Source organism: Borostomias antarcticus, assembly GCF_949987555.1.
Source record: "Borostomias antarcticus genome assembly, chromosome: 8".
Classification (NCBI taxonomy): Eukaryota; Metazoa; Chordata; class Actinopteri; order Stomiiformes; family Stomiidae; genus Borostomias; species Borostomias antarcticus.
In genome coordinates, this window is record NC_140241.1 from 27,015,100 (window position 1) to 27,038,512 (window position 23,413).

Sequence of the window (23,413 nt, forward strand, 5' to 3'; positions counted from 1 at the left end):
AAGAAACACGTTATATAGCCACCCATAAAGTACGAGTAGTTAAAACTGCCCCGATCTAGCGAGGCAGCTCGCCAACTGGTGCTGATGGAGATGCAGACGCCACCTCGGTCACTAGAGTAGCAGAGATTCAGTGGTGCTGATGAGAGCGGAGGGATGAGGGAGGGGTGGGGGACGTGGGGGGGGGGCATGACGTACTTACCGAGCTGCCCGTCCACTTCAGCCCCTGTTGTTAAGCCCCACTGTTGCCCGCCCAAGTTTCAGCGTTTCACATCCAGGTTTACAATGTCTCATCAGTCAGATTTGAAGAATTGAGGAGTAAAAGTCCGTTTTTATTGCTCATCACCCCAGGCCTGTTCCACGCCCATTTTATATCGCTGATACGCTTATGCGGGTTGGCCTTTACCCAGCCCCCCCACCAAATCACCTTGGGTGACTCCGCAATCGACACTGTGGAATCGATCCTTCTGCTTTCTGGGCACCATACCAGGACCTTAAGTGGGAGCTGAACATTAGCTCCCTCACCAAGAAAGCACAGCAGAGGATGTACAACCTGCTAAAGCCAATATGGTATGCTGTCGCCCACCACCAAATACAGGAGTAGACTGCAGCTTCATCCGCTCTGCTGTGAAGGTGATTGGCTGCAACCTGCCATCCCTCCAGGACCTGCACACCTCCAGGGCCCTGATAGCCTTATGTGACCATCCTGATCTTGCGAGCTTACATTCTGTTTCTCTCGCAAATCAGTCTGGATACTCTCCATAGAGAGCCATATGTGCCAGATCAGAAAACTATCTAGCCAATCAGCGTTCTGAGGAAATTCAAACAACTACCCTGGGCAGGGTTTAGGTGTGATGACAGCGAGGAGCGGTGTAAGTTAGCACGTGGTTCATCCAATCACCTGCAAAGTATTTGTGAAAGTGCCTGCATCTTTTCCAGTTTCCAACAGAGTTCATTAGGTTAGGGCCCAGAAGCGGGCAAGTAAGATTGTGACCACCTCCCACCCTTGACACAATCTCTTTGAGCCACTCCCCTCCAGCAGGAGGCTGCGGTCCATCAAGACCAAAACCTCTCAGCACAAAAACTGTTTCTTCCCGACTGCAACATCAACAAGGCCATGGACCCCCACTGACACTCCAGCATTATTTTGTAGATTACTTTTGATTGTTTTGTATATAGGACTGTTTTGTATTTTGAACTGTCCTGTCTTATCCTTGCACTGTTTATTTACTGTTATGCACCAATTGTCCAAAGCAAATTCCTCATGTGAAAACCTACCTGGCTAAAATAAATCAGATTCTGATTGGAACCTACACGAAAACACATGGCCAGCAGAGAAATGGTTATAAAAAAACAACAACATTTATTTGTGTATCACAAGGTTTCACTAATACTTCTTTTGCACAAGAAAGCATGCATTTGTAACTGGTTCACTAGGTTACAACCAGACTTTGAAAAATAAAAGATAAAACAGATAGGCCTAGGCCTGGTAAAAAAATATGAAAATGTAGCATCCACAAAGCCATCACAGATTCCCATCATGAGCCATTTATAACAAGATTTATAACAAAATTAAAATGTTCTTTAAAACAAACCCTGTATGGGAATCTGACATGGGAATCTATTCAAGTATCCTTCAATAGGGACGATCTCTGCGATCCTGGCGATGATCTCCCCTGGAACACAAGAATTCATATGAGTCAATACTAGGACAAGTACATTTACTGTATTCATAACATGTATAACTTCAATTATTTATTTGTTGTCAAAAAAGATTTTGGAATTTGAATGGAATTGAAAATTCCAATTCCAAAAAAGAATTTGGAATTGCTCAACTCACTTCATTTCCATCATCTTGCCGGGGGGCCCCATGCCCCTCCTGCCTCGGCCACCCATGTCGTCCATGGGAGGACCCCCGCGTCCCCTGCCTCCTCCAAACCCTCCTCGGTCCATGCCGCCACGCCCTCCTCTGAATCCACCTCCACGATCACCGCCTCTACCTCCACGGAAGCCTCCTGGGCCTCCGGGCCCCCCTGGGCCTCCGGGCCCCCCTGGGCCCCCGCGGTCCATCCCTCTGCCCCCACGCATGCCTGGGGGGCCGCCCCTGCCACGGTCACCCCCTGTGGAGAAGACAGTAGAGTTAGCTAAGGGGAGGGATAGACTAAAAAGTTATGTTGGAGGCATGAAGATGTAAGGTACATTTGTAAGGTATTCTATCTCAAAAGTTGGAGGGAATCCAAAGCTCACCCTTGACAGCCTTAAAACAAGGCAGAGAGAGTTACAATATAAAGGGTACAGTAACACAGCATTTTTGGCAAAACATTTACCTTGAGGGGGGAAAGGAGGCGGTCCGAAACCTTCTGGTTTGGGCGCTTTGCATTGGTTGCACTCCATCCTCCAAGCAAAGTTCTGGTTTCCACAGCCCCTGCAAAAGCACAAACCTCAGTCAGCATTTTTAGCGAGCCTTTGGGGCCAGTTTCCATTGCAATCTGTCAGTACGCGACTTCGATGGCGAGAGCCAGAAGGACTATGAATGTTACTGGAGGGAAGCCTATTTTGTCGGTACTCACGCGTTGGGGCACTGCCAGTCTCCTGCTCTCTGCTGCATGTTGCCACCTGGAGGTCCTCCCCGGCCCATGCCTCGGGGACCTCCTCTGGGGATGAAGCCTCCGCGCTCCCCGCCTCCGTGCTCCCCGCCGCCACGCCCCATTCCACCGCGGCCCATCATCCCTACGGGAAAGAAGAGGCATCATATCGTTAATGGGAGATACAGTACATTCCACTTCTGCTGACCTCCACCCATTCAACTGTTTAGCAGTGCAGACTTCATCATCATCATCGTCATCAGATCGAGTAATCTTGTTTATCTTGACATTTAATCAGCTTAAACAGCATCCATGGATAGAAGCTACTATAAACAAACTAAATAAATAAGATTAATTTCTGCTCGTACGTCAATGACAGATATGTGGAAAACAGCCATCCTAAAATACCTCCACGAGCCATCATGCCCCCCCGGCCGTCTCTCATGGGCATCCCCCCTCGCATCATCCCCATCATGGGCTTACGGCGGGCCATCGAGACCTTCAGCTTCTTCTCCTGGTATTCTTTCCCTGTGTGGGGAAACACGCACAAGCAAACATATTGTACACTAGTGTTGGTGATCGAGCTTACCGTTCCGATAGGCTGTCATTGCGCTGTGTGTAAATTCTGGATCTTTATAAACATTCGGGTAAATCAACGCTCTTTTCATGCAGTCCATAACAATGCTTTAGCTGAAGAACGGTCATGAAGAATGAACGGGGCCTAAAAGTTCCATGATGCCACTCACCATCAAACCACTCCACCGCTGCTTTGGCGCACTTCGGCTCCTCGTAGGACAGCGTGGCGTCGCCTTTTGGTTTCCCAGAGTCTTTATCTGTGTAGATGTTGATAGCGTGCAGGCCTGTGCGCTTGTTTATCTGAAAGACGGGGGAGACGGTTACTTCACTGGCCAAATAAATGTATCGATCGAACATCCTGTATTTCTATAAAGCTTTCTGTGGTAGACTTCGTAGAAATGACTGTCACATTCAGATGAACAGATGCTTGTGTTTTGCCCACCCTGATAGTTCCGCTGTGCTTGAAAAACTCAGCCATTTCTTCCAGGGTTACGGTCTCGATGAGCCCCGTGATATAGATGGTGCTGTTCTCAGAGTCATCCTGCTCCTCTGGCCGTCCTGCACAGAGAAAGAGAAAGGCCCGTCTGAAAAATACTCAATGACTGGGAAAACGGAAAAATATGGTGGGTGGTGTGTTAAACAAACTTACCCATATCAGATTCTGGTCCTTGTTTGTCACCCACAATGGAATGAGGGGGAAAAGATAAGCGAGATCAAACATTAGTACTTCAAATGTTTGCAAGTTCTTCAAACATTACCTCAGTAATGCAACAGGATCACTTAACCCAGGCATCTATGGCTTCTCTGAGCATTCAGTTTGAGTAAAGAATAAAAAAGGAACATGGTGTCGAAACATTATAATTCAGGAAAATGGTTGAATAAAAAAAAATTTGAATTTTGATCCCTGGAAAACCAATTTGTGATTTTAAAAATGGCTCAAAAACCACAGACCACCCAAAACACCCCCAGGTTGAAAATCAACGTCATTTGAAAGTAGTATTTAAAAAAACACTTTTGTCCTAAACAGTTATAGCTCTACTCAAAATAAATTGTGGCAGGCATGATGGCTTCCAGCCAAAAAATATCAGTAGTGAGTGGGACAAGTCCCCTGTGGTTGACTTGAGTGTTACTGAGTTGTTGTTATTCAAAGATAGAAAATACCCAATATGCAAAATACCCCAAAAGCATTGTTTGTGTATGTGTTGTCATTGAGAGCATTTCAATGGGACCCTGAAAAACACCCATAAGATTAGCCGGCAGTATCATATTTCCTCCTCGTTCCCTTCGATTCTAAAACACTGGATAACAGTGCAAATATAGACAATGTACACAAGTATTTACTCTAATGTATGGTCTGGTAATTCTCATTAAACTTACCACCAGGCTTAATGAAGCCACCTCTGTCTCCAGCGATGCTAGGGGAATAAGCGTAGATATGAAGACGATTTCCCTTAAACAGCCACTTCAGTACCATGGGGGGTGGGGTTTGGAGGGTGGAATGGGGGGGGGGAGGGAGACTGGGCACATTTCTGGCTAGTCCCTTAAGGAACTCACACTATTTGAATCTTAAACATATAGTAGGAGGGGCATCATCTATACAGTGTTTGCTCTCTATAGCCTTATTTCCACTGTCGTGCCAAACCGTTCTGAGCACGCCGGGTAACCATTCCGACGGTGTTTCCACATGGGACCGGTTGGGCCCAGAACCGTTCCCATGGCACGGTTGTCTAACGATACTGAGTGAAGCAGAACCGTTCTTTAGTAGAAATGTGAAAGTTAGTTCCGCAAACAACATTCCGTGGAACGCAACAGCCCAAGAGGTGGAAACAGACACTGTAACCGTTCCCACGGGTCCGGAGCGGTTTGAGCAAGGTATCGGTTCGGCACGACAGTGGAAATAAGGCTTATGGGTTATACCTATACAATTGTTAGTAGTGGCTTAAGAGTAGCAATGTTTGCGTAGTATAGAGTGGCTTTAATCTTTATTGCTACATGGGTTAGAAAGCCCCTGATTTAATACAAAAGGAGATGTCTAAATTGTTTCAAATGCAGCTTGACTTTAAGAACAGGGAACCAGATGGATATATTATCAGCAGGCCTCATCCAATCATGAAGGAGGGAAATTTGATTTCCTATAGTCACCTCACTTGACCAGTATACTGGTGGTCAAGAACTACCACTGCACTGTCCCATCCAGATGTCATACCACATATGATGTGACATTCTCCAATATGCTTGACAACCATGGGTTTTCCAAGCTGCATTCGAAACAATTTTGTTACAAAAAGTTTGTAGCTTGTGCATGCAGTCATTTAAAACAAAATATAATAATCTAACACTGTTCTTTTATTCATATGATACACAATCAAAAAAGCTGCCATTTATATTATTCAATAAACAATTTCAACTTGATCTTTAGGACAGCTTGATCTTTTTTTCCTTGAAAAAACATTTGGGACCATTTTTGGACACTTCTTCATTTAGAGTTGACACCATCGACTATGTCCCCGTTTCAAAAGACTGCCGGCCCAGACTCTAGTGAGAAGTGGAACTGTAAAAGTATTGACGTGTTTACATGGCTCTCACTTTGTTACCTGTAGCATATAAATGCGACAAAGCATGTTAAAGAAAAGTATTCAGAAATCACTTAAAACATTTGATGTTCAACCAATTTATCACTTATGTATTACCTGTATATGATTATAAAAGGTGAATGCAAGGCAGGAGTTCCTCCACCCCCCATATAAAACACACCTTAAAGGGCTGTCCTCATGATTTGCCCTTGATGCAGGAATGGATTTGGCAACACATTAGGAAAATGCTTCCTTGAAGCCTACCCACTCATGCAATGCATTTACCTTTTTTTCTTTCTTTTTTTTTAAAACAATTATTGCAATTTTCTCCCCCCAAAAATGTAAAAAGCTCTATGGCTTATTCATGCTTATCATTATGTAGTCTCTTGTCAATTCATCCATGGAGTTTTAATCCACTCCTAATTATTTAAGACCAGTAGCTTCAAAAGCGTTTCTACTACTCAGAACACTATCTAGCCAAAAAGTCAAGGAACGCTATGCAGAAGCAGTAAGGAAAAAAAAAAAGAGGGGGAAAAAAAACTGTCTTGATGAACCTTGAGTATGTGACAATAAACTTTGTATTTCAAGTGACCTTGCACTCTTGAGAAATCCCCACCGTTCAGCATTGTGGAGAAACCTACAGTACTAAAGCCTTGGTTATACTTCCCTTGTCCGCGAGTACACGAGGGTTCGCGTGACCTAAATGTTGTCATCAGAGGGTATATGCGTAGGCTCTGTGCGGACATCAGTGTGCCTCCAATTTTTTGTGACCCCCTACAAGGGCGCCAACTGCGCATGCCTATGGCATGTTGTCGAGGTACACTGAGTGAAAATTACAGGTAACACACATATTCAAGGGGTTGGCACCACTGTAGCCTTTACTTTAAAAACTAGATAGACTAACGTAGGCTGTGTTTGAGATGGCAGGGGGGTCATTCACCTCAGACATGCCCACTGTGCATTTGAATGTGACAAGAACTCCAAGAGCTCTCCTCATGTACCTACACCATCTATCATTGCCCTGGCCTGAAGCAGCATAGAAATGCTTAAAATAGGCCCCCGATACTTAAGTAAGCTAAATCTCCACCCTGTCCCTGTTCCTGTTAATGCACTGCCAATCATCCCACTGTGACATTAACGTTCACTTAACATGAAAACCTTATTTTACATTCACACACTCTGCATTTCAGTATAACCAAACCTATATCTGACACTGGGGTGATGAAGCAGTGCCTACAGCAGGACAAAGGGGAGATGTTTGCTGATGGTCATGGGTTTGTGGATACCTTCTTACCTTTGGCCATGCTAGAGCAGGGCTGAGAGCAGCAACCAGTGGCACAACCTTGAGAGACTCCATGAAACCTTTTACAGGTTATGGTCACAAGGCCCAATTCAAAATGTCTACCCATGTCTCCCATGGCAAATACGTCTGGTACTACCTTCAACTTAAAGCTTGCTATGCTATCCAGTGAGGGCAGAGGTGTGGTGCGTAACTCTCAGCCCTGTGCAGGCCTCTCACTCCACCTGCGGGAGAAAGGGGTTGATGATGGCGTGACAGTATGGCGAGAACTTACCCCATGCCTCCTCGGCTCATCCCCCGCATTCCGCCGCCGCCACCACCGCTTCCGCCACCGCTGCCGCCACGCATCATCCCACCGCGGTCGAAGCCCCCACGGCCTCGTCCCCGGCTCTCCCCCCCACCCATGCCGCGGCCCTCCCCGTGACCCCCGTATCCACCAGACTCCTGGCCGTAGCCCCCTCCGTTGGAGTGATCCTGCCTGTAGTTGCCTGGGGGGGAGAGAGAGAGATGAAGTCTCATTGAATTGAATTGAGAGGAGAGAGAGAGAGAGAGAGAGAGAGAGAGAGAGAGGAAAAGGGATCACACAGTCACAGAGACAGAGACACTATAAAGAGCATGCTCCATGCAATTAAAAAAATAAGCAAAGCCTTACAGTGCAGTGCATAACAGACTGCCATGACCCAGAATTAAGTCGTACACAATCCAAACTAATAAGATACCAGAGGTAGGCTGGCTTACTGTATTGGCTAGGTGGTTTGTATTCAGCCTGCTGGCCATAGCTGCCTCCAGCGCCGCCCTGCTGGCCGTACTGGCTAGCGGGCGGCTGACCGTAGGAGCCCGATGGAGGCGCGTAGCTTGAGGGCTGCGTCTGCTGCTGAGGAGGAGGGGCCTGTTGCTGCTGGTAACTGCCCTGCTGACTGTAGGAGCTCTGTTGACTATAGCCGCCCTGCTGGCTCTGGTATCCACCCTGAGGCTGCTGGGATTGCTGGGAGTAGGAGTTCTGCTCGTAGCCAGAGGACTGCTGGCTGCTGGTACCGTAGCTGCAGAAGAGAGAAGTGGAACCAGGTCTAAAACATCTTTACGCAGACAACTTGATCAAGCTGCTGTTGTGGTGCTTAGGGTTATAACTGTAGCACAAAGCATCTCATTATGTTCCGCTGGGTGCATCAGACCTGTGCAGTTGCGAGACACATACCCGGGGGGTGCGCCAGTGGCCTGCTGCTGCCCATACCCCTGGTATGAGGGCTGGGCCCCATATCCTGCCTGGCCCCCGTAGGAGCCCTGGCTGCTGGCGGTGGTGGCGGTGGTGGCCGCAGCAGCAGGGCTGGCGTCATAGCCTCCAGCTCCATACCCCTGCACTGGCTGGCTGTAGCCCTGAGGGGTGGCGGGAGCTGCGTTGTATCCAGCTGCCAGGATGAGAAACCAAACATTCACAGTTGAACAGACAAACCCCCACTGTGTTCCACTGGGAAATCCGGATACATGCAGCCACACCTGTTAACTCACAGTGAAACAATTTAACTTGACAATTGTAGATAGTGTAAGACTAACCCTGGGTGGGCGGGCTCGACTAGCGGCTAATCCTACAAAACAGGTGATGGCTTCGTTGTCTTTCACAGGGAATGACCTTCACTCCGGGACCCCCAGCCAACTCAGGAGGGATGTATCACATTACCTAGGCGCCTAACCTACCCCTAGCCAGCCGTAAACCAGTCTGGGTGGGAACCGAAAGGATAACGGGTCTCTTACCTGGGGTGGCCACCGTCTCGGCACCGTTATCTACTCCCATGCAGCTTCTCCTCTCTAGTCGGTCGCGACCAGCCCTGGCTTTCGTTCAGTGTTTGCGTCCATAAGGTTCCCTCTTTAAAGTGGCTGATTGCCTCTGCCAGGTTAGGGATCACTCCAGCCGGAGAGATCACCCCTGCCAAACAGCGTGCGTCTTTCGGCCTCCTCCACGCTGTGTTCTTCCTCTCTCAGCGGCAGCACTCCCCATCATATACTGCCGCACCTTTCGGCGGACTATCGAGACACCGCTTCCCACAGCTCCACCCAAAGGCTACAGCTGGCAATCAGCTAACTCACTAAATATGGGATTTAACAAAAGAAATAGCCTCGGGGGGGAAATCCCCTAGAACCTATTGGCTAGCTTACATGTAACAATAGTGACTTGCTTGACTACACTTTGATGGAATACATCCAGTTCATCCACGCATACCGCATCTGTTCAGTCTCTTGTGTTAATCTCTGGAAAGTTCAGTTCTCACCTGAGGCTGGCGGTTGTTGACTGTAGGAGGACCCATAGCCTTGTTGGGAGTAGCCACTGGTAGAGCTCCCACCCTGGGAGTAGGCGGACTCGGCTGGTTGGCTGTATGATCCATACCCCTGCTGTTGGCCATAACTCTGCTGAAAAACAACAACATTTGAGTTTCAAATGCCGAACACAGGACTTCCCCAGAGGAGTCCCATTAAGACATTGGAGCCCCATTAAGCACAGGCCTTTTCTGGTGATTGAGTTTGGACACGTGAACATTCATTGCTAACTGGTGGCTACCGAAGAGAATTAAAGATGTGTCTGAAATCTGAAAAATGCAGAATATTTTCTTCTGGACACACAGAAATGTGGGCTTTCGAATGTAACACCATTCACTGTAACCTACTTGAGAGTTCTGTCCATATGCTTGAGTGGGCTGGGCTGCATATGAACTATACCTGAATAGCACAAGAAAAAACAGACCTAACTGTAAGAAGGGTTGATTTAATTTGACACAGTTGAATCTGAGAAGAATAAAATTCATAAAAAGTTATCTAATCCTTTGAAAAGGAACTGCAACAATATATAGGTCAATCTGAGTGGTTTAGGACCCAGCAGCCAGGTAGCTCCGGTTCTAGCTAGCATGTGAATACTCTGCAGTTATTCAAGAATTAGATCAACTCTAGAAGACAGTAAAATTACCCCTGTTGGCCTCCTGCCTGCCCATAGCTGTTGTAATCTGCAAAACAAATGCAATGTTAGGGTTAAACAACACTGAACTAACATAAGTGCATTCCTGATTCCTCGACAAAGCTAGAAAAATGGCTCCGACTATTTCCTGAAAGACATACAAATGGCATGCAGCACCATTTTGCTGCTAACGTTAGTTGAGTAACGAAAACATGTTGATGTATTTTAGCGTGGTTTTGCTTTCCTCGTTTGATTTCTAAAATACATTTTTAAAAATAGCCTAGATCATTTAGGACCACCACACTACTAGCTAAATATCTAACGGCACCACCGCCCAATCCATGGACAACTCCAGTAAATAGACTGAGCCCAAGAGGTTTCCCGGGCTAGCTACGTACAAGCGGCCAAACTCATTTCCTACATTAAAAAGCCGTTGCACCTCATAAAATCTTTGCTGTGCTTTACATAGCTAACTGATGCTTAGTCTTACTGATTTAGAAATACAGTATAGCTAGCTAGCTAGCTCGTAGTCAGTCATCCTTACCTGCTGCTGACGCCATTTCGCCACTGTGTCCACGAGTTCATTCAAAGCGCGGAGAAGAGAGAACGATGCCGGGTTTTCAGGAGCAGATCATTGTCATTCTCTTCAATTCCACACGGGGGCGCTGGAGAGCTGCTAGAATCCCTGACCAGCCAAGGGCCAGAGCGTCTTCTCAAAGAATCACTCGATTTGCTGTGATTTTACATGACAGCTACTTGTCATCGTCATTTAATCAAGCTTTGCTAAATCAAACCTCCTTACAAGACTGACGTGTTCCACCTTCCACAACAGTGTCCAACGAGTGAAATAAAGTTCGACAGTTTCTGGGGGACAACAACAACTAAACATGTTGATTTGTTTCTTTTCATTTGTTGTGATAGTAATAAACACTCATTAGGCCTAACCTGTATTTCATGAAAGACAAGTTCTTAGAAAATTCATTTTAATGGAATTTGTGCACATAAGACAATTTCCACTGCCAGACCATATGCCATCGTCACAACTTGAAAAACATTTTTAGGAGCAGTTATTTGCAATTAATCTGTCTCAACCGCTCTTAAACTGTCAAACATGTAGACCTATTAGACTATTAACGCACCACCTATTTATTGCCCCCGCTCAGCAGAGAATGTGTTTTCAGATCTGCTCTAAGTAGGTCTATTACAAACATATTTCAAAAATAGATGTAGGCTATTATAAAACATTAACAGTAGAGTAGGCTACCTTCAAACAAAACATGTTACATTAAAGTAGCTAGAATGTTGTACCTATGCAACACAGACCACTGACACCATCCTGAACTGGTCCTAGGTGGTAAAGATGTCAATATAGGATTGCTGTTGAGTTGAGTTTAGTCATAATCAAACTTATACTCAAAGTTATAGTCCCGTGTAGGCTGTGACTCAGGGAGGACCTCCTCTACTGGGTTCTCTGTGGACCAGCTCTCCACAGGAAACCATGAGTCATACCAAGAAGTTGTGCTTTCTGTCTCCAGGCTGGGTGTTGTCGTAGGGACTGTTGTTGTCGTCGTGGTTGTTGTAGCAACAGTTGTCGTGGTGAGGCTGGCTCGGAGTCTCTGCTGACGCAGCCTGCGCAGGCGCATCAGCCGTAGCCGCTGGAGGCGCTCTGCATTCTGGGAGTTGACGCTGCCAACGGTACCAGCACTGTTACCACTGGTGGTCGTCTTTGTGACAAGCCGTATGGGCCTCTTGCCATTGAGAGCCATGATTTGCTTGATGCGATCCCAGTTGGACTTGGCCAGGGTGAAGCTGCAGGGTGTGGCCCCAGAGTCGTAACCCACCATACAGAGCCGGGTCTGGGGAGTGTGGCCGTCAGCGCGGGCTGTCACACGGTACTCCCCAGGGTTCAACAGCCGCCAGTAATCACCACCCGCAGCTGTACGGCCAGAGAGTAATAGATGAGAGAAGAACAGTGAGAGAGAGTTTAAATTACCATTATGTGTTGACATTTCAACAACATCTGGCCACCGCATTACTTTGTGTGAAAGTGATGACCTACCAGTTTTGACATCATGTAGGACGCCCTCCACAGATATGGTGGCGTTAGCCAGAGCGTTCCCCTCCACGTCTTTCACCATACCCTTGATCCCACGATGCACCTGTCAGAACAAACAACACCTAGGGCTCAAAACACACAGTGGGTTCTATCAAAAATGTACTCAGCGGATATTGTTTATATATATATATATATATATATATATGTGTGTGTGTGTGTGTGTGTGTGTGTGTGTGTGTGTGTATATATGTGTGTGTGTCCTATTGCTCTATTCCTACCTGCTCTATAAAGGCCAGCAGGGCCTCACGGTTGTTCTCCCACTCCTGGGGCAATTCGCTCTCGTGGGGAAACTTGTCACAGCCCAGGAAGATGGAGAGCTCAAAGCAGTTAGTGTGCAGGTAGCTGAAGTCGTTCATGCCTGTAGTGGGTGTGTGGGAGAAGGATGCAACATGTGAGACGTGGTTTACCTGAACCGTGCCCCCGCCCACTCACCCCCCTCCACCCTCCTGGCCTCCCCCTTTTTCAGCCTTGTCACAGAGACACTCACTGCCCACCACAGGCTTCCAGCTGGCTCTGTTGATGATGCCCTGCCCCCCTGTGATGTCGTCGGCGTGACAGGACCCCCGGTAGGTCTCCGTCATGGTGAGGTGACTGTGGGCGTAGGACATAGCCAGCCAGCGGAACATGGTGTCGTCCGGCGTCTCCCTCAGACCCCCCTCGTTCTGCCGCAGGATCCGAGCCCACGTCTCCTCGTTCATCTCATGGTTCATCTGGTCCAGACCTTGTCTTCCTCCTCGCCGCGACGCCTGACCAATCAAAACAGTCCCTTGACTAAATAACAAGATATGAATGCAATACATTCCAGCAACACTATATCACAAGATATAGTGATTACAAACAATGCACAACACATTTCAGCTTCCTTATAAGGTCAAAAGTGCAGTAATACAGTGTCTGGTGGGTACGTCCGTAGGTCCCTGATGGGAGTACTGTATGTTCTAGTGGTTGGTCATGAACTCACCCCCGCAGCCCTGGGCGGTCGCTGCATGTCAAACGGGTATGCTACCACCTTCTCCCCCCCCTGCAAGTTGGCCCCCAGCACAAATGGGCTGCGCTCCATCCAGGAAATGATGGCTTTAGTCTCCACGGCTACCTACACACACACACACGAGAGAGAGAGAGAGAGAGAGAGAGAGAGGAGGAATATATTCAAAGTAATATTATATTAAATTAGTCAATCCTTTGTACAGATTATATCAGGCTACAAGTCAACAGATCGAGCAAAACAAGATCAACTCATCAACAAATGCATACAGAGCCATTTAGGAAGTTCTCGGGTAGGGGGATGTGGTGATTGGGTACGATACGAGGGACCCAGCCCCTGTCCTCCGCACCCCACAGAACACTGTTGAGGTCTGGGAAGTTCTGGAAGATGTCATATCCTTCTTCAGTCCAGTGGCCTAGAGCCCAGTTCCCCATCTCGGAACCCTGGGGGGCAGAGAAGAGAGCGAGATCTTTTCAGTCTCCTCAAAAGCCAATGAAACACCGACTTTATACAAGCATACAGGTACAAGGGCACTTTAATACACATGCTCGTCTCTTATAATGCCTTCCAGCATGGCTGTCAACAGAATACCCCCTCTCACCATCTCGTAGGCTAGTTCATATGCGTCAGGGTTGAGGGAGGGGACCAGGTGTATTCGCACTCCCTCCACCAGGCGGCGCACTCTGGGGTTGTCGTCTTTGTACTCCTTGCACAGGAACTGCATCAGCAGCAGCAGCAACTCACGGCCCAGCGCCTCGTTACCGTGGAGACCCGCAGTGTAACGGAATTCTGGCTCACCTGCGGAAGACGATAACGGCATCATGTAGCAGCTGACAATGGTGGAATAATACTCAATGGCCTCAGTTTGGTTGACCGATGTCATCTGGCTCCTGTGTGGGACCTCACCAGTCTCGTGTTCCCCCGGATTGTCAGAGATCTCCATGGCGTACATCTTCAAGCCCTGGGAGCTCTTGCCGATGTTGTAGATCCTGGTGATGTTGGGACACTCCTCATTGATCACCTTCATCATCTGGGGGAGAGAGAGAGAGGTGAGAGGATGAGCAGGGAGAGACATACTATCCATGGTATAAAAGGACTGGACATCAGGGCTGCTCTATTCAGGCCAGGGCAGAACTATGTCTACCGCTCCCCTGAGACGGGCTACCTGTCTCATATCCTTGTAGTTGTGGTGTTTGAAGTCCAGGTCGTCTGATAGGTTGACCTCATTCTCACTGCGGAAGTAACCTGTGGAGATGAAGGTTGAGAGAATGAGATCTTAGATCTAGATCTTAACAGAATGAGTTACTTAATAATTGTATTGCAGAACGGGTGACCATGAAAACTGTAGGTTAAGGTGAAAGTTGCTGAGAGGGTATTGAGGGTGACTGATGATTGGAATATTCAGAAGGCACTCTGCGATAGATTTCTATTCTATCCGTGAAAAACCCCTCATGACGGTACCCTCATATAACATTGTATTTTCACAGGTTTTTCCCCCTACCCAGACTAAAGATAGACTCTTCACAGAATACCCAGGAGAGAAATATAGAGTGTAATTTATATTTTAACGGTCCATGTTGCTCACCAGGCAGTTGGCAGGCCATGACCTCAGCTCTGAGGCACAGGCTTCCATTCCAGCTCTGAGGCAGGATCCGAATGTAGCGCGCCACCACCGGCCAATCAAACTGGACCATCACTGGGGTGTCTTTGTCCACATTGCCATAGAACAACTGCAGGGAGAGGAGTCAGGTTAGAGAATGTCACATGAGGAGGAAGGTGAATTAGTATGTACTGTACATACTGTACTTTATGTTGATGTCGTCTTTGATTGATTGATGTCTTTATGTGACTTATTGTGTGTGACATACAACATTGTGTATGTAATCAGGTCTGTCCTTTGGAAATCATTGAAAACACTTTTTTTCTCTCTGCACTCACCCACTCAGCATAGCCATCGTGATGCACTGTCCAATCACGGCTGTCGTTACTGAAGGCCACATAGTAGGAGGACACAAAATCATCACTGTGGAAGAGGAGAGAGAGAGAGAGGTTTTCAAATGGCGGTCATACAAACACCATGTTTTTCTTCATTCCAGAGACCTTCATCAGCAGTTAGTGTATACTGGCCAGTGTGGGGTAACCATCACCAGCATCAGTATGTTATCATCAACATAGTAGTTATCAACACTAGTAATCCACAGGACTCACTACTGGTCTGAGCTCCTGCCCTGGGTGATGACTCCAGTAAACTCCACCTCCCTGCGGGCGTCCACCTCAAACCAGTGGCTCTTCTCTTCAGGCTCAGCGCACCACGCCCCGCCGTACACATCGTTCTCATCCGCCGAGCTCTGCAGAGAAGACAAATAGTTCCTCTTTTTGAGCGAGTGCGCGGGTCAGACGACCGGCCCCAAAGCCCCTTCTGCTCTCAACCACATGTTCCGTGTCCCTGTGTCCTGTGGTAATGTCTACAGCTTTGCAGTGGAGGGGATACCGAGGTATACGGAGCACGGACCCAATTATTTAAAAATGGACACAGTGTGTTGTATACTCACTTCTTAACTGTCACCACCAAGTAACACCAGTACAACAGCAGCAGATAAGATATTAGAGAATGCCCACTTCCTCAGTCAGCACCTGCTGTGTACCTGCATGTTGAGGCGCCCCCTTTGAGCAGACAGGCCGTGGTGGGACTGAGAGGAGGCCAGCAGCTGGTCGTCATCCAAGCGGTGCGACTCCAGGCCCAGGGGAGGGCATTCTGGGAGCCAGACAAACACACAGACCCTGGCTGAACTCTAGAAATGCAATCTTCCCTCTTCCCCCTCCTTGAGCTATTCTTGAGTCTAAAATATTTGGATAGATGAAAGCAGGCGCTCTCTCTACACAGCTGTTATCAATCTACCCGAGTCAGATTCGTGATTTCTCCAAGGATGGGAGGAAGAGTGGAAACTTGCATTTTATAGAATCTGAACAGGACCACACGCAGATAGGAGCATTTCCAACACTGTTAACAACACCAGAATGTGCCACAACAGTGATATCATAATCCAAAGCATTCATGTGTTGTAAATGCTCTTTAGAGAGCTGGGAGGGGTGGACATTTTTTCTTTTGTGTTAAATGGTATTATACTGACACAGGATTCTTTTTATGTTTTATGAGGATTCTGAGGCCATTAAAGACCTCTCTGATCTGAACTTAACGTAAATAACAGAGTATAGAAGACGTCTGTTGTTTGGGGTTGCAGTTAGAGCCACCAGAGCCGTCTGGCTAGAGAGAGGCAGTGTGGTCCAGGTCGTTAAACTGGAGAAAGCAGTCCAACTGCTCCAAACAGTAACAAGCACACTGTAGTGCACTGATATCCAAATATTGGCACTCAACTCAAATGTAAATACATGACATTACTGAGTTGCTTTCATGTGGGACCTGGACATGCCTGTTGCCTGCTGCAGCTGGATGCTATCCGGTCAGAGCAGAGAGCCAATAGCCACACAGGCCCTTCCACACCTCAGCCCTGAGCTCAGCCACATTCACATCCCACAGAGGATGCACTCCCTCCTACACTAGGAATGGGGGAATTACATAAGCACCACCCTGGGTTTTCCTTCCTTCCATCTGTATACAATCCTAAACCAAAAAAAAGGCCACGATACGTCTAATTCATTGTTATGTCAACTCAGAGAGACATAGACTCTAGATTTATGAGACTGAAATGAAGCAGTTGAATGTAACCATGTGATGTATTGGCCCAGTAATAGTAATACTGTAGATAGACTCGGTCAGCTCCGGATCGGAAGCCTCTTCCAGTTTCTGTGGAAAAACACTGATTTTCTTACTTTTCGGCTCGACATGGACTGGTATCTGCCTCAGTCTCTCCTCTTCCTCCTCCTCCCAGTTCTTTCTCTGCCGTTCAGCTGTGGAGCGTGATTGGAAAACAATGTGACGAAGCAGGTTTTCACATGGCTTTGGCAACTCCAGTCCAATCAATCACTTTCATATGGCTTCTTGCACAGCGCAGACAGCACTGCAAATTTGTTTCCCGGTCCAAATCCCTCATATTGTATTGTGCTGTATCTCAAACACATGGGTTAATTTATCCAGGAAAATTCTACGAATAAACTGGGCAGACAAGAGACTTATCTTAATCCCTCCAATATTTCATTCTGCATCAAATCATCAGGTTTATTATGGTTTAGATAATGGAGTTCTCATAAACTATACGGCTTAAAAGGAACACTTTCACATTCCACAGTGAATGATGGAAATTATCAACTTGGATCCTTCGTTCATGTCACCCTTGCAGCACAGTCAGAGCTCGGATTTATTATGTTCCGAATGCCGTCATCTCCCTCCTCAGCCTCAGAATGACCCCCGTCCCCTTGTCCTCATACTGTAGCTCCTCCCCCATGTTTCCCCTCTGTTATACAATACACCCACCTCTGCAGCAACGAATCCCCTCTCTCTCTTTCTCTTTCTGTCTGTCTCTCTCTCTCTATCCGTGTCTCTCTCTGCCTCTCCCTTTCTGTCTCTCTCTGTCTCTCTCTGCCATTCTCTCTCTCTCTCTCTCTCTCTCTCCTCAAGTAGCATAAACAAGTCTCTCTCTCCTCAAGTAGCATAAACAAGCGTATTATCAAAGTTATGTAACAGTGCCTTAGAAGGACATAAAACTGTTCCCCAAAAGACAAACAAAAGTGAGTCCCACCCTTCTCCTCCTTCTCCTTGCGAGCCTTCTCAGCCTCCTCAGCCTCCTCCTCCAGTTTCTTAGCTGCCACTGTGAGGAGAGGCAGACATGGTGAGGGTTAGTTATAGTACTGCAGAGGGATAAATGAATGTGTAGATATACTGCAGTTAGACATGCAAACAGACAGACAGATGATGGACCTACAGTCTGCATAATCATATTCTTCATACCAGGGACCAATGAACGGAACGGTGGTCATCTCCTCTGATCACACAAGAAAAAACAGATCGGTCAGTCTGATGTTATGCAATCCAGGGTAAACATACTACAGATAATGTTGACCTACTGCGAGACTGACAGTTACCTGGTATGTACATGATGACCTCAGTAGTTGTCGCCTTTTTGTTGCCAGGGTGATTCCCTGGAACCTCATCTGTGAGAGACACAGAGAGGTCAAAGGTTAAGATTTGCAGGTTCAGTACAGATAATGTGATTTGATATTTACACTGGTTTATTACTGCTGTTTTGAGACATACGTCTGGCATCCCAGTAATCGTCGTCATAATCAGTTATGGGCTTGCTGGGCTGTATGGCCTTTTTGGAGCGGTCAACTGCACAGGAACAAAAAGAAAAACCACTGAGGTCCAATCCAAAACATTCTAAACATGGGTTTGCCTTGGAATTCAATAATGATGAAGGTGGATAACAAGGCTGATTTGAAAAGAGCCAGCTCATATGGGAAAAAATGAGCTCATATGTTAACTCATTTCACTTGGTGATGTCATATTACTGCCCAGAGGACACTTTAACCCGACTCTTAAGTTACGTGTGGGGCCCTTTTTGTTCTGCTCACCCCATGGGACCCGTGTTTAGGGCCCTCGTGAGGTACTCAAATCCAGCTCTCAGCCTCTAATGTAAGTATTGCATTTATGATTTACTATGCTAGTGATGTTGGCCTCTTACCCAGGTCGGGATCTAAGGGCTCTTTATTCACAGGCTGTTTTGGGGTCACAGGCTGTTTTGGGGTCACAGGCTGTTTTGGGGTCACAGGCTGTTTTGGGGTCACTGGCTGGATCACTAAGGAAACAAAGAGAAACATGTGACCCAAGGGGACATCACAGAAAGTCAGCGCCACACAAGTGAATATAATATGTGCTGATTTGACAGTATGAATATAATATGTGCTGATTTGACAGTATGAATATAATATGTGCTGATTTGACAGTTTGAATATGTACTGATTTGATAGTATGAATATAATATGTGCTGATTTGACAGTATGAATATAATATGTGCTAATTTGACAGTATGAATATAATATGTACTGATTTGACAGTTTTAATATGTACTGATTTGACAGTATGAATATAATATGTACTGATTTGACAGTTTTAATATGTACTGATTTGACAGTATGAATATAATATGTACTGATTTGACAGTATGAATATAATATGTGCTGATTTGACAGTATGAATATAATATGTACTGATTTGACAGTTTTAATATGTACTGATTTGACAGTATGAATATAATATGTACTGATTTGACAGTTTTAATATGTACTGATTTGACAGTAGGAATATAATATGTACTGATTTGACAGTATGAATATAATATGTGCTGATTTGACAGTATGAATATAATATGTACTGATTTGACAGTATGAATATAATATGTGCTGATTTGACAGTATGTGTTACTGACGTCGGTCCCAGCCCAGCTCGATCAGCAGCTTTTCCTCTTTCTCCTCCATGGTGGGGCGTCTGGCGGTAGGCGTCTCCCCGGTGGTCTTAGGGGCATCGGGTTTCTTGGTGGCCTTGGGGGCGCTGGGCTTCTCGGTGGCCTTTGGGGCGCTGGGCTTCTCGGTGGCCTTTGGGGCGCTGGGCTTCTCGGTGGCCTTTGGGGCGCTGGGCTTCTCGGTGGCCTCTGGGGCGCTGGGCTTCTCGGTGGCCTTTGGGGCGCTGGGCTTCTCGGTGGCCTTTGGGGCGCTGGGCTTCTCGGTGGCCTTTGGGGCACTGGGCTTCTTGGTGGCCTTAGCGGCACTAGGCTTCTTGGTGGCCTTTGGGGTGCTTGGCTTCTTGGTGGCCTTCGGCTTCTTGGTTGGTCTGGGTGGTTTGGGCTTTTTGGTGGGTTTTGGTGCCTTGGGTTTTTTGATTTGATCTTTTTGTTTCTTTGCTTTGGCCTCCTTCTCTGCTGCTTTCTTTGCCCTGGCTGTGGAGAGAGTGAGTGAGAAAGACAGTTAGAGTCAAGGATAAACAAGGCTGCCAATCAGAGAGAAAGAGAGAGAGAGAGAGAGAGAGAGAGAGAGAGAGAGAGAGAGAGAGAGAGCATTAACCCTCGCCACAGGTATAGCCCCTCTGCTCTCTATGAGGAACCAGCCCTAAACACATTCCTCCTCTCACACTGGTGAGTCACACAGATACCGTAATCATAAACGAGGTAATGAACCCCGGCTATGGGTCTGCGTCTGAGAGGCTCACTCAGGTCACCACTTTGTTTTGTTTCACAACCAAGCAATCAGCCAAACCAGCAACTTCACAATCAGCCCTGAGTGTCAACATCTGTTCAACAAAGTATTTCGTTCAACAAACTGACGTGTTTTCCAGTCTTTTGAGTGGAAATGCCGACCAGCTCCCCCCACCGTGTGCATAATGAACATGTCTACACAACAATGATTTGCTATTCAAATATTCAAAGTTAGTGTTGATTTATTGATTTATAATATATAATATACAGTACATATAATGCGTACGGGCAGATTTATGTGCATATATTTTAAAGCATTATTTACTGATGTTGTCATTGCGAAGTCATTATATAACACAAACACGTGTCTGAGACACACAGAGAAGCACTTGTTTTCTCCCAGTAGAGTCCGGAACCTTGACTACCCTTCCTGATGGTTCTATCATGACATCATAGCATTACCTAGCCCTTCCATCCTCAGCTGCAAGGTTTGATATCCAGATGTATCCTCCTCTCCTTCCACATGGCATGCATGGACCTGGTCCCCATACAGTCACCATATCAGTCACACTGTTTTCACTTGATGTTTCAGGAGTGTCGTGGATTTGGGTAGGCATCCTGAATTCTGCCACTATGATCTAGCAGATCCAGCAAAACAGCCAAATGAAACATCTTGTGGGTTTTCACATTCTGCGAATGATGCCTTTTTTAAGTAACCTAATTCAACCACTCCTGAATGGCTTTGGAAACTGCCAGTTGGCTTGTGACATTGCTTCATGCGATGGAAAATCTAACAGCGTACACTCAGAACGTCAGTTCCATTGTTCCCATTTGGCCATGTTGTAAATCCTGCCCTTGTCTGAGGAAAGTTACACTGGAAATATTTCTGCTACTAGTCATACAGTATTCGGTAATATCACACAAATGTGATAACTTCAATAATGCAATTACAAAGCACAAACAAGAAAACACGAGTGAGAGCTATTTACAGTCTCATTTAAGGATAAATCCTTGCAAACAGTTTGAAAATCAATTCGACTTTCAATTCAAGTCTTTTTTACAAACTTGTACGCACACACACACACACACACACACACACACACACACACACACACACACACACACACACACACACACACAGCATGATTGACTTGTGTGAGCTGCATCAGAGTTATAGTAGCAGAGGTTGGTCAGTTCTGCCAAGAAAATGTCAGACCACTGACTGTATATCACTTAGTCACAGCCTCATCATCACTGAATCATTCCAATGGCCTCTCCTAAACCACACACCACGATGCTACCCGTAATCCCATGTGGATGAAAGGAGATATTTTCAACTACAACACACACAACACATGAAACCTTTTGAAGTCACACTCAAGATAAATACACACACTTATGTAGCTAGGAAAATTGCCAGAGTATGGGCATGTTTCTCTATGATAAACTCCCATTGCAACAGAGGTATTTGGAGCATAAGGACAATAGATAATGGTGAGGTTCTCCACTCCACATGGAAACCAAATGTTATCCTGTCTGACTGACTGATTGCAACGTCTTCCTGTCGGTTGGTCTGCTGCTCTGTGGTGAGGGAAAGTAGAGGGGTAGAGAGGAGGGCTGTGAAGAGAGAGGACCCTCAGTCTAAACCATCAATTATCACCCTGCCCCTGTCATTAGACGAGCAGTGCTCATTATACACACACACACGCACCCCCCCCCCCCCCCCCACACACACACAGAAAGAGAGAGAAAGAGAGAGACAGACATAGAAAGACAGACAGTAAGAGTAAAAGAGAGAGAGACAGAGAGAGAGAAAGAGAGAGAGAGAGAGACATAGAAAGACAGACAGTAAGAGTAAAAGAGAGAGAGACAGAGAGAGAGAGAGAGAGAAAGTGCACAGAGTTCCTGTGTGTCGTGTCTCTGTGTTGGTATTTGAGCTGGGTCTGGCCCACATGTGTTTCACTGAGGACATCCAGCTGTGCGTCATTCTGTGCAGACTCTCTCTGATGCAGCCGCAAGCAGCACAATGGAGATACCGCTGTCCATGTCAAGGTCAAGAGAGAGAGAGAGAGAGAGAGACACAGACGAGAGAGAGAGAGAGAGAGAGAGAGAGAGAGAGAGAGATAATGTTGCCTCTTACCTGCCTCGACTTCCTCTGGCGATTTCTTCTTTTTTGGTTTGGTCTCCTCCAGCGCCACCACAGGGTCGTCCTTCATCTTAGCATCTTGCCCCTCCTGCTCTCCAACGCCGCGCTCTACTGACCCTCTGACGGGTCTCACCTGAGCCAAGCCCCTGGAGGGCTGGCTCTCCTCGCCACAGGCCGCCAACACCCAGCACAGGGCCAGACAGACCCAGAGAGCGAACACCGACCCCCTCATCTCCGGTTTGCCAGGGAGGCACGTCTACCAACAGTCCTCTCTGGAACCAGTATAGGAGGTGATAGAATAGGATCTCCGAACAAGCTCAAATTTTCCTTACAGCTACTCTGGAAAAAAAAAAAAGTCTTGACACCAAATCGTGTGGAAAACTGGTGCTGTAGTGTTAGACCCTCACCCAGCCCAGCCCCACGCACTGACTGTAACCAACATATGACCTGCACATTGGAGATCCAACAGTCCTAACGTCTAATCTCTTCCCTGTCTGGAGGAGTCTTTGAAGGCTTGGGGGATGTGTGTGCTGGTTGGCCCCCTCCGGCAGTATAAGCGAGTCGTAGATGTGATTTGTAGATGAGAGGAGAGCCTCGTCCTGTCGTAGAGTAGTCAGAGGGTTGAGAGGATGAGAGGGCTTTGGGCTCGGGGGTTTTTAAAGCTGGTGGAGGAAAGGAAGCGCAGCTGTCTTGAGTTTCAGGAGCCGAGCAGCACACCTCCCCGTCTGGATCCTGTCCGCCCCCCTTCCTCCCCGACACCCTCCCTGGCTCACAGACACACTCCTCTGCAAGCGCTCTCCCTCTCTCCACTCTGCACAGGGGAGGAGCACCACACATCACATCTGAGGGGGGGAGAGGGGGGGGGCGGAGAGAGTGAAAGAATAAACAAAAAGAGAAAAGATGAGTGCCGAGGAAAAGAAACAAGATTTTGCTGCGCAGTTGTAGTGCTTTACTGTGAGGGAATGTTAAATGCATGATAACATGCAGTCACCATTTTTAATTCATTTTACCCATCAAGGTGCCAACAAGCAAGAGAAGCTCTCTCGGGA

General features: G+C 46.9%; 2 protein-coding genes across 2 annotated transcripts; both read right to left on the reverse strand.

The window, feature by feature from the left end:
- Window positions 1–1,337: 1,337 nt before the first annotated feature.
- On the reverse strand, window positions 1,338–10,546 carry ewsr1a (EWS RNA-binding protein 1a). The gene is made up of 16 exons (XM_084441914.1): window positions 10,517–10,546; window positions 9,985–10,021; window positions 9,689–9,740; window positions 9,296–9,434; window positions 8,227–8,437; window positions 7,770–8,071; window positions 7,306–7,519; window positions 4,536–4,573; window positions 3,808–3,825; window positions 3,601–3,716; window positions 3,329–3,458; window positions 2,991–3,110; window positions 2,568–2,727; window positions 2,325–2,422; window positions 1,838–2,117; window positions 1,338–1,673 (listed from the first exon to the last, which is right to left on the reverse strand). The coding sequence occupies exons 1-16, from the start codon at window positions 10,530–10,532 to the stop codon at window positions 1,634–1,636; spliced, it is 1,971 nt and encodes a 656-aa protein (XP_084298040.1). The 5' UTR covers window positions 10,533–10,546; the 3' UTR covers window positions 1,338–1,633.
- A 523-nt stretch (window positions 10,547–11,069) lies between these two features.
- On the reverse strand, window positions 11,070–22,596 carry aebp1a (AE binding protein 1a; the record flags this gene model as incomplete). Its single annotated transcript, XM_084442571.1, has 21 exons — window positions 11,070–11,908; window positions 12,032–12,131; window positions 12,307–12,446; window positions 12,576–12,834; window positions 13,050–13,181; window positions 13,343–13,516; window positions 13,675–13,871; window positions 13,980–14,103; window positions 14,239–14,318; window positions 14,659–14,803; window positions 15,012–15,096; window positions 15,282–15,421; window positions 15,719–15,828; window positions 16,905–16,982; window positions 17,771–17,839; window positions 17,954–18,013; window positions 18,114–18,182; window positions 18,286–18,360; window positions 18,713–18,826; window positions 19,457–19,963; window positions 22,359–22,596. The coding sequence occupies 21 exons, from the start codon at window positions 22,594–22,596 to the stop codon at window positions 11,364–11,366; spliced, it is 3,441 nt and encodes a 1,146-aa protein (XP_084298697.1). The 3' UTR covers window positions 11,070–11,363.
- Between the last annotated feature and the right edge of the window lie 817 nt (window positions 22,597–23,413).

What these genes read in the sequence shown, in the direction of transcription:
- ewsr1a (XM_084441914.1), bottom strand. An exon ending in GCCACTGGCGCACCCCCCGG is followed by an intron (nt 8,072 to 8,226) that starts GTATGTGTCTCG and finishes TCTCTTCTGCAG; the next exon opens with CTACGGTACCAGCAGCCAGC. An exon ending in AGCGGTGGAGTGGTTTGATG is followed by an intron (nt 3,111 to 3,328) that starts GTGAGTGGCATC and finishes TTCCCCACACAG; the next exon opens with GGAAAGAATACCAGGAGAAG.